This window comes from Danio aesculapii, chromosome 1 (genome assembly GCF_903798145.1).
Source record: "Danio aesculapii chromosome 1, fDanAes4.1, whole genome shotgun sequence".
NCBI classification, from domain to species: Eukaryota; Metazoa; Chordata; class Actinopteri; order Cypriniformes; family Danionidae; genus Danio; species Danio aesculapii.
In genome coordinates this window covers 19642367-19655453 of record NC_079435.1, presented here as the reverse complement: position 1 = coordinate 19655453, position 13087 = coordinate 19642367, and the positions used below count along the sequence as shown (strand labels likewise).

The 13087-nt window shown below is 32.7% G+C and overlaps 1 protein-coding gene across 1 annotated transcript in view; it reads right to left on the bottom strand.

Annotated features, from left to right (window-relative positions):
* htt (huntingtin) overlaps nucleotides 1–9936 on the bottom strand; it is a 78017-nt gene extending 68081 nt beyond the window's left edge. The window contains exons 1-6 of the mRNA XM_056456875.1: nucleotides 9535–9936; nucleotides 5351–5434; nucleotides 2683–2803; nucleotides 2513–2572; nucleotides 2138–2217; nucleotides 783–921 (exon numbers count right to left, since the gene is read on the bottom strand). Coding sequence (XP_056312850.1) covers nucleotides 783–921; nucleotides 2138–2217; nucleotides 2513–2572; nucleotides 2683–2803; nucleotides 5351–5434; nucleotides 9535–9632 — 582 coding nt within the window. The 5' untranslated portion in view covers nucleotides 9633–9936. The remainder of the gene's footprint in view (nucleotides 1–782; nucleotides 922–2137; nucleotides 2218–2512; nucleotides 2573–2682; nucleotides 2804–5350; nucleotides 5435–9534) is intronic.
* Between the last annotated feature and the right edge of the window lie 3151 nt (nucleotides 9937–13087).

Below are 13087 nucleotides of genomic sequence, written 5' to 3'. Positions count from 1 at the left end.
ATGTATGGATTACTTTGTTTGTTACTACATTTCAAGTCAGCAGCACCTTTAGAAATATATTTTGATTAAATTGTGACATGTTCAATATGTTTTTTTAACAACTGCATTTGTAGTTCACATTTATTGTACTTTTGATTAAATAAATGCAGCCTTTTTAACATGAAACACTTTTCAAAAACAAAATTATAATAAAAAAATATTCTGTATAATTTTTAATCTGTAATTAACCTTTTTTAATTGTCGGCATACCTACATTCATACAAATATACATTTTATTAAATGATGCCTTTTCTAAAGGTACTTCACTTGTATTTGCATGTGGAATGAGCTCATTTATAACAGTAACTGGATTTAAAAGCATCTAAAAATCACAATCCTCTTGTCTTTGAATGCGAATGTGTTCTTGGCAAGAATAAAGACTCTTTCCCTCTCCTACTGATGCCAGGGAGAGGAGGCTCATGGATAATTAAATCCAGCCTGACTGAGTCATGTTCCATATTGAGGAGATGATGTCACCACTGCGCATTTATGGCTTCAGTTCAGACAGTCAAGATAACGGTAAGGGAAATCCCTCACACAGGTGCCAAATCACAGAATTCAGTAGCAAGACAATCTAGTTGGCATGTCAAATACATAAGGCCAACCAGAATGACTAATGACTTTTGAATCAAGGTACATTTTCATTGCAAATCGGCTAATGTGAAAATGTTTTACATTGACCAAGCTTAAGGCAAAGTAAGCACATGATCAGCTTAGAAAATGCTCCTTTTCTCGGCTCATACCTTAATCTCTCCATCATTGGCGAAGTGTCCGAGGGCAGCCATGATTTTAGGAATTGAAGAAGAGAGAGTTTCCTGCACAGTCTCTTCTTGACGTTTTGTGATTCGTGTCAAACACGGTAGCAGGTTCACAAGGTACGGCCTGAGAAAGATGACAATGAAGGTTAGGATTTATTGTGTTTGCTTACCTTCACAATCAAAAGCATGCCAAAGCCTAAAATCAGCATGAAACAAAAGTTGTGATTGTCCTTTCTTTGCTATTGTGATGTTCTTCAGGAACTGACTTGATTAATGGAAATAGAGCATTGCTAGCAAAGGCAGATTTGAATATACTCAGTTTATTCTCATTTGACTTACCTCCGGCACCCTCACATGTGTTTTTTTAGGTGCCTTATGACGTTGACAATTGAAGGGTTAAATTTAAGGAATATTTATTTTAAACCAGTTTATTCACCTGCTGTAACTAACATAAGGACAGACAACGAGACCATTCCAAAGGCACATGACAGGTAGAGATTATGAGGACACGTTAATTTTTAAAAACATAATCAAGTGCACAGATAAATCATTTATACACCACAATATTATATATAAATGGAATTAAACGTTAATACGCCATTTGATTTATTTCTATTTTAATGGAAAATGTAAAAAATGAATTGCAGCATTTTTTTAAAGTTTAGCAAAAATACACGTAAAGGGATAGTTCACCCAAAAATGAACGTTTATTCACTATTTACTGTTTCTCAAGTCGTTCCAAACCTTTATGAGAACACAAAAGAAGATATTTTATCTATAAAATAGGAAATAGTAGGAAATAGTTTATGGAAGTCAATGGTTACAGGTTTTTAGCATTCTTCAAAATATCTTCTTTTGTGTTCATCAGAAGAAAGAAACTCAAACAGCTTTGGAACAAGAAAAAATTGAGTAAATAATGACAGCATTATCAGTTTTGGGTGACCTTTCCCTTTAAGCCTATGAAATCTCTTTCTAGGATTGTTGTTATTACTTTGAATGAATGGGTGCATTCTACAGAACAATTGTTATGCACTTCCAAACCAAACCATTATTTTGTATATGCGTCATGTACTCAAATTAAAGTATGAAATATTTATGGGATGAACACCAAATTAAAATAGACGTTTCATGGTTTAAAGTAAACAAACACTAGTCCAGACTGCAATTTAAAAGTGAATCTCTAGTTTTAATTTAGTCATCCAAAGTCTGTCAAAATTCCATGGATGTAGTTAACTAAATTCCATTGTTTTGAGCTGGTCCCATGATTGTGCCCACAATGTTCCACAATAATTGGGTCCTGACCTGTCTACTAGAAGTAAGTGACTAAAAGTTGAGCCTACCTGCATTTCTGTGGACGCACCAGGTGAGCAAGCTCTGCAAACCTCCACAGGGCTGCCCGCAGACTCCGAGAGGCAGCGTTCTGTGACCACACACAGAGAAATGCTCCATTAGTGAGCTGTACATTTATCTAGAAAGCACAAGACTTCTATGCCTATGAAATTGATAGTATTTCCCAAAAAAAACTACTTTAAAAACAAAAACAATAACCAAACATCGGTAATGATGATGAAATGCATTTATCGTTGCAGATAAAATGCAAATTCACAACAAGAGTGCAACAAAAATGTAACTTAAATACAAATCACAATGTAAAAAATACACTTAAAAGATCCTTTAAAAAAAAGAAACATGAAAAACAATTGAGTCTGATTCACCTTTTTAATCTCTTTATACAGTTCAAGTTGTAGTCTAGGTAAGTTGGAATCCATCAATGCCTTCAAAGATAAACAAAGAAATCCTATTACCACTGAATAAAAAATAAAACACCACTTCAATCATCATCTAAATGAATATATGTCGGATGTATAAACTACGAATGAGTTACTTTGATGATTTTGTTCAGGCACTCATCGGCCACCATCCTGACATCAGACTCCTTGTCATCGCTGCACAGCAAGAACATTTCCATGGCGATTCCAAGAAGTTTCTGGAACTCTGGAGACGTCCTGATGACACACCAGCGCAATTAAATGCATAGCTAACAACAGTAGAAGACTAAAATTATTGGTCACAGCTTTGAAATGAACAGTGAACCAAAATAAACACATTACAGTATGTATAGCAATTTAAAATCAGCTGTTTTTCTAGGCCCAGTGATCCAGCATATAATCGGAGAAAATAGGGAAAGAATTTACATCTGCTTGTGGTCTATTCCTCTGTTCACTGTTTTTTATTTGCTTGTTTATTTAACAGGAACAATACACTTGACATTGTTATACAAAGACAACTAATGTTGCGTACATAGGGCATATAGCATAAAGCTAATTTGCAGCCCTCGTCCCTGGTCTAGTACATCTAGTACATGCGTTACAATCAACCCAATTACCCTCAATCAAAAACTGACAGCTACAAAATACAAGCTGCCGCACAGTCTAGCACTGATAATGTTAGGCAGAAAAGGGAAATGCTACTTTAAAAACAAGGATGTGGCAGAGCTGCATGGACAGTTATGCCAAAAAGACTAAGACTAATAAAAACACACCCATCAAGACCACCATCTTCTCTCTGTACACTGTGGATGTAGAATTCCATGAGGAAATAGAACTAAAAGAGATGTTACTGGCTGTTTAATTAATTTTCCAGATTTGTTTGTGGCCTATATATACAGTTAAAGTCAGAATTATTAGGACTCTTAGAAAATTATTGTGAATTTTTCTTTTTCAAATATTTCCCAAATTATGTTTAACAGAGCAAAAAAAAAATTTCACAGTATTACCTATAATATTTTTTCTTCTGGAGAAAGTCTTATTTGTTTTATTTCAGAAAATATTTTAGAGTAAAAGTAGCTTTTTTAACTTTTTAAACCATTTTAAGGTCAATATTATTAGCCCCCTTAAGCAATATTTATTTCCAATTATCTACAGCAGTGGTTCCCAAAGTGGGGGTCACGGGACAACAGCAGGGGTCGCTTAATGATTTCCAAAAGTCAAATAAATTTTATTAAACTATTAGAATAACCTTATTTTATCCATAAGATGAGATATTTTATCCAGAGGATAAAAATAGTAGTTAATAGCTACCTAAAAAAAGCAACAACATGCAAATAAAAAGCCACCTTTTAATTTTTTTTATAGGATTATGTGTTAGATTAGATTGTACGTTAGATTAACAACACAGATTGATTTTATAGCACAAGGTTAAACTTTCTGACACCTTTATGGCAATCAAATACATTAAAAATGAAATGCATGCCACAACTGAACGTTGAGGATGATCTCTGAGTGGCGGTCTCCAAAATTAAACCAAGAACACACTTGTGCTGAAAGCATTGTGCCCACCAGTCTCATTGGGTGAGGTTAATATTAAATTAAGCAAATAAATAAATGGCTATATAAATTATAGCCTATGATTGATATGCTCGTGTTTATATAGGTCTATTGTTGTGTGTGCAACATGTGTATATCTATAACCATCTCTGAGGAACGTGGGGTTCGCAAGTCAATGGCATTGTTATTTTGGGGGTCACAGGCTTAAATGTTTGGGAACTCCTACAGAACAAACCAATGTTATACAATGATTTGCCTAATTACCCTAACCTGCCTAATTAATCAGAATCAAAATCAGAGCTTTATTGACAGGTAAGTTCACACATACAAGGAATTTGTTTTCGTGACAGAGCTTCTACAGTGCAAAAGAATGACAGAGGCAGGACAAAAAACAGATAATAAATATATTTTTAAAATAGAAGTAAGTAGTGAATGCCAATATACAAACTGACAAGTGTGTGTACAGGTATATTAAAATATACAACGTTATATGTGCAGCTGTTATGTGCAAATTGGCATGTAAAGAGTGTTGTTAAATAAGTGCATTAGCCTTTGGCTGTAAGTGTATTAGTTGTTAGTGTAATCAAGCCTTTAAATTGCACTTTAAGCTGAATACTTAATGAACAATATCTAGTGAAATATTATGTACTGTCATTATGATAAAGATAAAAAAATCAGTTATTAGAAATGAGTTATTGAAACTATTATGTTTGAGAAAAATCTTCTTTCTGTTTAACAGAAATGGGGGGTATACAGGGGGGCTAATAATTCTGACTTCAACTGTGTGTGTATATATACAGCCATAATAGAAATAAACTACATTGTATAATGTATTTATAACTATTATTATTCAACAATTTTAAGATATTTTTGCTAAAAATAATTTCAGCTTTGGTCTTCAACATCTAATCAAACATGCTCACAGAAAAAAATGTATTCAGTAATTGTAAATATTTTGCCATTTTACTTTACAAACCAAATCTATTCAAAGTATTCAAGCTGAAAGAAATTGAGGTTGAGAACATGGCATCTACATTATACTTTCTTTGCTAAGTGACCTGTAATAATTCAGGATTTTCATCTCAATTCACTGAATTTGCAATGAAAGAGTATGAAAAAAAATCCAACCTAGCCTTGGCATCAGTAGGCTTTTGCCAATGACTCATAAGACAAGACCAAATCTGATTAACCTTAATCTGATGTGTTCATCCATTGACTATTGCATACCTCAGCGACTGTGCCACAATGTTTTCACATATCGTCAGGCAATGCGTCACTCTGTCCTTTTTGGTTGTAGCAAGGTCTTTTTTCCTGTAAAACAACATAATAGACAGAATTAATGTAATTCTAATGAAGAAAAACCTAAAATAATAACACGATTTTCTGAATAACATATCACATGATTTACATCTATCAAGATAAGGTTAAATGGATGAACAGATTTAACGTGCAACTCCACAAAGCAATCAAGCTGTAAATCTGACACCAATCTGTAAGTGAGAATATTGTGTTGGGCCTCACAAGTCAGTTAGATACGGTTTACAGTGTCAGCAATGCTGATTAGCTAAATCAATTAAGTTAATGTAATCTTGCTAACGTAACAGCGATAAATCTGTTCTGCAGCACATGCTGTATAACATTACTGCTGACTACTGATGATCTACAACACATCTGATTTGACTCATTCCAACTAATAAACTAAATTATGTTTAAACCATCCATCCATCCATATGATGAATACAATGAGGAATACAATGAGGAGTTGTAAGTAAGGGAAATCACTCTTCTAATTGCACAAAATCCCAATCCAATTACAGTATTTATATCAAGCTAATAACATACAGTGTTTACAATGTGTTAAATATGGTTTAAAAAGTTACAGTAGCAAGGTTAAAATAAAAAACAACTTGATATTAGTCTGTCACAATAATAAATCAATAATTAGTCTGTCACAATAATCAATTTATCGACTTAACGCACAACACATGGACATGACTTCAATCATTTTTGGTGATGCACTATATATCGCCCAACATAAAAACCAATTCTAGCTATGTTTTAGCTGATTGTGCAACATCTCTACCTTTATTGGAGGTTTCAGTGTCAGTATGGTTAAAAACAACACTACAGTATTTACTATAAATTACTTTAGTATATTTTCATGTGGGTGTCTGACAACTGAAAATAGATCCAGTAGTAGATCTTGCAGCCTGTTACTTTTTACCTTTACACTTTTTTAAACATTTATTATTATTTATTTGTTTAGGATATACTTTTTCACATGCTGAGTCCAATGCCTAATAATTAAATTGTTAAAATGACTATGATTAAATAAAATATTCTTAAGAATAAAATATTATGTGATCTTTGAAAGAGTGTACTCGCATTGTGATGGTATTATATTGTCATTCATAGTCATTACATAATGAGTGACATGAAATGGTATTAAAATGACAGGAATATCGTTTATCGCACTATATTTAGATGCAATATATCGTACAACAAAAATCAGATATCGTGACAGGCCTACTTTAACATATTTCTACTTCAAATCAAAGCAGAGATGCTGGCTAGACTTTACTGTTTTTGATTATATTTTTATGAAAACTGCAATTTCACATTATCACTCAAAACAGACTATACTCTGACCATGAATCATAAGTGCTCAAATATTTATTCAACTTAAAATCCAGCTGGCTTTTGCATTCAATTTTCACATTTAATGCTCAAAATTCTGTCATTTCAAGACATTCAGCATGATTGCATGTGGACAAATCAATAGATGAAAACTTGCTAGGATTAGGGCTGCGCAATGTTGGAAAAATCTAGAATTGTGATGCATATATTGCGATATGAATACAATTTCACCAGATGACTTAATATCTCTATTTGAAAAGTTTGAAAATTTATAATGTTAGATAAATTGGGATAACTCTGTGGGAATGCACCTCCATAAAATCTAATAAACACACTATAAACTTTTTGCAGTCCCCCAACACATTTTCAATGTGGTCTGTGCTATTTGCAGTGCATTTCGGTATTTGCATATGTTGCGAGTATGTTCATGCATAACAATCTATAAATACAATCAAGAAAAAGCTACAACAAAATAAAGTGTTTTATCATTTCCAGAGTCTAACAGTATTCAAGTACAGTAACTGCATGTTAAAAACAAAGAAAATACAATAAAATGAATCATTTTTAAACTCACAAATGGTACAATTTTTTTTTTTGTTATGCCTGAATGTTTTTACAATCATTAAACAAACTCAAGCGATGAGACTATTGCAAATGATCACATTGCAATATCGATGCTGAAACAATATATTGTGCAGCCCTAGCTAGAATTATCCATAATATAAATCCATAATTCATTCATTCATTGACAAAATATAAAATGATTTAAATGATCTCTTAATAGTTCAAAAAAGACTAAAATCGGGTATATACAGGAATCAATAAATGTAAAGTAAATAAAATCAATAAAAGTAAAATTCAATACCTTTTAAGACCTATTTTAAGACTCTTTCCATACATTTTAACACCTCATCATCACTTTAGGTCTGAATCGCTGACATTAGTGACATTTTAAATATTTTCACTAAATACTGATTGTAAGAAACTAATCCTAAACTAAAACATTATTCATATACTTTTTAAAAATGTTAATCCAGAAAGTTTCACCTGTAGAACAGCACAAATAATGGTGCTGCCTTGGTTACTGCAGTAAACAAAGCAGTGTGCCATCAAATATAGCAGGGTTTGATCAATTTCATAAACTAGACACCATCCCAAAATTTTTTACTTTAGCATACAACTAATTATACAACTGTATAATCAAAAGTGATGCAAAATTTAATACCTTGTAACAGCATTTAAGACTTTTTAAGGGCCTTAAATTTCTTTAAATTGATTTATCAACTTTTAATACTTTTTTAGACCCTGCGGACACCCTGTAAAAGTCCCATATGTTACAATTATTAAAAGTGATTTGATATACACAAAGCAGAATAATAAACCCAAATCAAAGCGAAGAAAACTTTCATGTTTAAACTAACTTTTGTGCAAATGTCTAAATTATATTGTCATTCAGAGTAACACACACACACACACGCACACGCACACACACACACACACACACACACACACACACACACAAACACTCAAAAGTAAACGTTTCTCACAAACAGGTACCCATACATACACTGCCAGTCAAAAGTTTGGGGTTAGTATGATCTTTAAATGTTTTAAAATAAGCTTATCCTGCTCACCAAGGCAGCACTTATTTCATCAAAAATACAGTAAAATTGTAAAATGTTATTCCACTATAAAATAACTGGTCAAAAGTAGTTCATAGTTAAATTTTTTAGAATTTATTCCAGTGATTTTAATGATGAATTTTCATCTTCATTACTCCATTCTTGAGTCACATGATCCTTCAGAAATCACTCTAATATTAATTATTATTCTTGTTGTTATTATTAATATTATTATTATTATTATTATTATTAACGGTTATATTAATAAAAGCTGGAGTAATAACTTCATTCGAAACTATATACAATAAGTAACAAATACATATTTAGTAACAAATAATTAACAGTATTTTTTTACATCTAATAAATGCCGCCTTGATGAACAGAATAATTTTCTTTAAAAAAAAACAGTATATGCATGTATATATATATGTATATATATATATATATATATATATATATATATATATATATATATATATATATATATATATATATATATATATATATATATATATATATATATATAAAGTAATACATGTATCAAAAAAAGTATATATGTATAAAAGTTTTATATCAAAGTAAACATGCCAAAGCTATTATACGATTTTTATGAGTAAAGACACAATGACATGTAATACATTTTCAATATTTGGATACTAAAGGCTCTATTTGTGTGTGTTTGAGCTGTATGTATGACATACGTATTTTCTATCTAATGATGTTGAGTGACAGACAAAGAAAAGAAGTTGTGGGAAATCAGAATCAGAATCAGAAAAGGGCATTCAAACACAAATAAACAGATTCATTTAGACTCAGAGTAATTCTTTTACACCAAAACACTCTTGGACATCGGGAGTCCTGTAGCCATTTCTTGGGAACTGCGCAGTGTCTGATCTCAGCACTGACGCAGAATCTAACAAGGCTCTGTGACACATCTATGGTGTTGAGCATCATGTGATTAAAAACCCAAGACAACAACAACAACAGTCAGCCTCATAAAAAGAAAACACTCTGCACTCATGCATGTCGTGATAATAACATTAGCATGGCCACGGTGTCAAGAGATGTCAGCACACTAATGATGAAGATGATGAAGCAGGGGGCTTGCATCAACAAAGCGTTAAACTGCATTAACATCAGTTCAGCACTCACTGTTTCTGGACGAGCTCCTCGGCCGACAGCGGGCCTTGCTGCTGCTGGAATGATTTTAGCGACTCAAACGCTTTCATTAGCTTCTCCATGGTGGCCATTTTAACAGAAGCTGTGATGAAGATATAGCCTGGTCGGAGAGACGGTAATATTTACAAACTGAAGGCGACAGCCAGTGTCACAGACTGGTATCGAGCGCAGTGCAGAATGCCGAGGGGAAACTGAAGGTGTCGTCGAGACGGACACCCCTCACGGAGGACAAAAGCCCTTCAAATCCGGTCTAATTTCCGCACACCATCCGATTAGGACCAGTGTTCAAACAATATGTTCTGAAGGTAGTTGATAGCACGTCCAGTTCCGAAAGCCATCTTAAAGCTGGGTTAGAAGAGCAAATGTTCTGCTGTATTTCCGGGTTAATAAAACTCCTGTCAAAATTGAAGTCCTCCAATTCATAATAAAATCAATGGCGAATGTCTGCACATTGTTATGCAAGACTTCAGCTAGACCGACTTTATAAAGTTTATTGATCAATTAATACAACTTTTGTGTTTGTCTTGATACTTCAAAATTTTATATATTATTTCTGACGAAACGATGCACATTTAATTTAAAATAGCTTTTAACAATAAGACAGACAAACAAACAAAGGGTTGCATTAAATTTGAATGGACAATCTCGAAAGCACCCCTTTCATTCCCCCTCTCTTCTCAGTTGGGATGGTGTGCCAAATCAAAGGTTACCATGGGCCAACTTTGGCCCGCGGGCCCTAGTTTGAGCATCACTGGTATTGATCAACATGAAGTGTACTCTCATATTCTTAAAAAAAAAAAAAGTGCACCTTTTTATAACCTGATATATATATAATATATTCCTTTAACATTTTAGAGAATGTTTTAATAAGTAAAATATTAATACATCATCTATAAACATGACATTTTGAATGTTTTAGGAATTTTTAGAAATAAAATTTTTACAACTTATTACATATAAAACCTTACATATAGAACCTTTACATATAAAAATTACTTATTCGTGGTACATACAATTGTTAGTTCGGAAAATGGAAGAAAAAAAGCAATTAATTAAATAATCTATAGGAAAGTACATTAATTAATTCTGTCTACTAATTCATATTTCTCAGCCACAAGTATAGTGGAAAAGGCCATTTAAATAAAATAAACCTTTAATATTCATATTCACAATACTGTAATAAAGTTTAAATTCTTCACACCGAATGCAATTCCAATTTTTTTAGGCTTGGCTGGTCAGGCCAAATCTCCCCACAAACTTCAGATCTATGCAAACTACAAGGCTTGCCTGTTGTCCAGTTCCTGAAAAAAACTATATCAAAATAGGATAAAAATATACTGCATACACAGTGTAAATAAAAAAATGTTTAACTCGCATGAAATATTTGCTCTTTTAAAAACAAAATGAAAACGTAGTATTTTTTTCTCACTCTAGGATGGGTTCAGTGTTATCCACCCATTTCCACACTCCCTCAGTGGCATTCCCATCTTTATACTTCACCTATACTTCATCTTTATACATCACCCTAACCTGCCTAGCTAACCATTAACCTAGTAAAGCCCTTAAATGTCACTTTAAGCTGTATAGAAGTGTCTTGAAAAATATCTAGTAAAATATTATTTACTGTCATCATGGCAAAGATAAACGAAATCTGTTATTAGAAACGAGTTATTAAAACTATTATGTTTAGAAATGTGTTGAAAAAAAAACATTGGGGAAAAAATATACACGGGGCTACTTATTCAGGAGAGCTAATAAATCTCACTTCAACTGTATGTATATTAATAAACGGAAGAATAAACTATTTCAACTTATGCCAAACTTTAAAAAAAATATTTAAAAAAACTAAAGAAAAACCTAACAAAACAAATGTGTTGAATGAATACCTACCAAATGGAAAAAGTTTTTCTGAAGTCTGTGCTTTTTGGATTTGGACTTGTTTGCTAGCCAGAAGTTGATCTCTCTCTAAAGTGAGATTGTAGTAACGTCTGTTCAGGTAGTCCTGATCATAAATACAGCGCTTATATTTGGCCTTCAACTGGACAGTGTCTCTTCTGTACTTGAACATTACAACTATGAGACCAGTTAACAGTAGGCCAAACAGAAATGCCAAGAGCACAATCATCACTTTGTAAAGTTTTGCTGAACCTAAATGGAAAAAGGCATACATTACAACACTAGCAAAGCAATATGATATTTAATCAGTCTCTCCAGGATTGTGTGAATCCAGTGGCTCGAGAGATTTAAAAAGATAGAATGATAGGTTTTTCTTTATTTTCACAGCAAAACATAAGTATTTAACTAAATAATACCATAAGCTTTTAGAAAATCCTTCACAAGATCAGTCATTTTAGGCTGTAAATATAATAAAGTCTCTGCAAAATCGTGGAGGGACTGTTAAGTATATACTATCATACTTAATTAATGTGCTCTATGTTGTAGTTTACCTGGTTCCTGGGAGTCAGTTTGGTAGATCTGATATTTTGTAATCCAGCTGGTTAATTCTTGATGGTTGAGGCCACAGATGTGTGACTACAGTTGACTGCATTTTCTCTGTTCATTTCAATCTCATATATATTTGAACACTATTTCAACCTGTGTAATAAACAGCCCATATCACACTTTCATGACTTTATAAAGCACCATGTTAGCTGTATGTTAACGTTATTAACGGGATTTAAAATAATTTCAGAATGTTTCACCTGTTAATTTCAGAGTAACAAAATATAACAAACTCATTCCGTGAGGCTATGTTTACCAGACCACTTTATATCAGAGCACAATATAATAATTATATAATAAATACTCACTGTGTGATTCTCTAACAGGATTTGCCATGCTATGTGGAGGACTTCCCTTTATAAGATTCCCAAATCTACTGAAAATATATCATCACCTACTTCTCTAAATGATTAACTGTTGTAACAGTGGCTTGCTTCTTCACACACTACACCAAAACACCGCTATAAAATGTTTTATTAACTGTATCCATTAATACAGTGGTTCTCAACACTGTTTTGCAACACCTGATTTCCCTCATCAGCTCATTAACAGAGACCTGCTTATCAGAAATGGTTGCGCGAGACAAACGAGGCATGTAAAATGTGCAGTCCAGGGGAACTCCAGGTAGAACCGCTGCATTAATACATAGACACCAAATCAACTATTTAGCGACTATTGTGGAGTAAATGCAACAAGCGGTTTAAACATGTATCCTTTATGCATAACTATGCTTGGACACTGTAAAAATATCTATGAATCTGCCTTTTTCCATAGTTTGTATTTCATGTTTTTATTTTTTCAACATTTGTTTACGCTTTTGAATTGCATTATTGCACCTTGACCTTTTTTCCAACCAATTTTAACCTTGAAAAAGTGACTTTCATTAACATTTTTAATAAAGTGATATATTGTAGGGGTTGGTGTTCTATATTACGGTACAAACCTTGTAATAAACTTTGTGTTATTTTACAGACTTATTTCTTATGCATTATATTATTTCAAACTACTAAAATGTCAATAAAAG